This window comes from Rhagoletis pomonella, unplaced genomic scaffold (assembly GCF_013731165.1).
Source record: "Rhagoletis pomonella isolate Grant_MI unplaced genomic scaffold, Rhpom_1.0 Rhpom_scaffold_00006, whole genome shotgun sequence".
Classification (NCBI taxonomy): domain Eukaryota; kingdom Metazoa; phylum Arthropoda; class Insecta; order Diptera; family Tephritidae; genus Rhagoletis; species Rhagoletis pomonella.
In genome coordinates, this window is record NW_023458560.1 from 23,456,896 (window position 1) to 23,458,714 (window position 1,819).

The following is a 1,819-nucleotide window of genomic DNA, read 5'->3' on the forward strand; positions in this document are numbered from 1 at the left end:
ATAAGCAATAACGATGTCCTGTCGAGCAAAATGCCATTGAACACCACTATGTGCATGTATACATATGTATGGACATACATACATACTCGAACAACAAAAATGGTCTACGCATTATTGAGGTTTGATTTTCCCATGTTTCACACAATGGCCCCTGGCGGGTAAATTAAGTAAATACCGAATACCGATACCGTTGGCGACCACCAGCGTAATTGCGATAAGGCGGAGGCTATTAAGTCGCAATTGGTCCGACCGATTGTTGTCTGTGTTTATACATATTGTGGCAAATACATAAATATAAACCAGTACAAAGTATGTATGAATGTGCGTACGTTTGTGGGAGCGCGTGTATGCAGCCATGTACATACATACATACATATACATATGTATATAGATATGTGCTGCATTTAAGTGCAATTATCACCTCTTTGTTATCTATCTCCCACACATCGTTGGCCATTCTCCGCATAATCGTTGTCCTCATCATCCACCGCACAGTCTTCGTCCTCATCGACCGACCGACCGACCGAATATAGGATACAAATGTACATAAGGTGTTTATTTGTTTGTACGCCCGTCCGTCCGTCCATCCATTTGTATACGTTGTTTGCTTGTTTGTTTACAGCACTCGCTGATTTTTGTGGTCGCCAATGTAGCCGCCTGTGTTGGCGTAGTCATATTATGTATGTACTTATGTATTTATTGTTTTTGTTGCTTGCGATCATGCTAATGCTAGCTTGTTGATTGTTTGTTGCTGTTATTTGCCATTGCTTCGAGTAAACAAATTAACTCAATCTACTGTCGGTTGCAGCGACACCATTACCACCGAGCAATACCGCCCGCCATCTCCGCCATTACCATTGCCTTTACTGGTAGCAACGGCCATGCCTATTACGGTATCCGACGAATGCCATCCGCGGGGAATGCGAATCGAATTGAGAAGATCTGGTATTCTCATAACCGATCGGCAATGGAGTTCGCGAATAAAAATTTGTTGATAAAGCAGTTCGCGGATTCACTGTATTCCCATAATCGTAATCGAAACGCAATAAGTGTCTTTTGCTCTAAGTGTCATTCGCTGAATAATTGTTGCGGATTTAATAAAAAAAATTGAAAATATCACGCAATAAGATGGAGTTCAATAAAAGGTGACTTATTTTTAACATTTTTTAGTAAATTATATGTGCTTATTATGTTTTCTAACAGAAGTCGTACCACAAACCGAGAACAATTCGCTTTAATGGCTGAACGGATGAAGCTCAACGGGGGCATTGCCAAAAGTATGTCCAATGAGCCACCAGAGGTAGTATCCGTGTTCTGGACATCACTTAGCACGGACTTAAATGCGTTAGGACCTCCAACAAAGTCCCTTGCCGAGTGGAAAAAAGTAAGAAAGTTGATTATTTATAAACCAATTTTATTAAACTTGAACTATTTTCAGGTATGGTCAGATTTTAAATCCTCCATAAAGAAAAAATTGTCTAACAACCGAATACAAATGCGAGCAACAGGTGGAGGTCCAAATAGGGAGGTACAATTGACTGCTTTGGAAGAGGAAGTTGCGCAGCTGGTGAATATTTATGACGCCGTTGCGGGAGTCTCCGGCAGGCACTGTGGTACGCCACAAGGCCCATCTCGTGGTAGCCACACAGACAGCGCAGCTTCCGAGCCATCTACCAGTGGTGCAGTAAACAGGGAAGAAGCTGATAATATGGAAAATGCTGAAAATTCAAATGGAAACAGTTCTTCACCTACGTCTCCGCAACCCCAACAGAGAGTGCCACAAAGGAGAACCCAATTGACGCTCCTTAAAACTCAGTTG

At 42.0% G+C, this 1,819-nt stretch overlaps 2 protein-coding genes across 2 annotated transcripts in view; both read left to right on the forward strand.

The window, feature by feature from the left end:
• Window positions 1–1,819, forward strand: part of LOC118740521 (protein Daple) — a 78,627-nt gene that overhangs the window by 72,110 nt on the left and 4,698 nt on the right. The window lies entirely within an intron of this gene.
• LOC118741827 overlaps window positions 890–1,819 on the forward strand; it is a 6,591-nt gene continuing 5,661 nt past the window's right edge. The window contains exons 1-3 of the mRNA XM_036473801.1: window positions 890–1,145; window positions 1,204–1,384; window positions 1,439–1,815. Of these exons, the coding sequence (XP_036329694.1) occupies window positions 1,129–1,145; window positions 1,204–1,384; window positions 1,439–1,815 (575 nt within the window). The 5' untranslated portion in view covers window positions 890–1,128. The remainder of the gene's footprint in view (window positions 1,146–1,203; window positions 1,385–1,438; window positions 1,816–1,819) is intronic.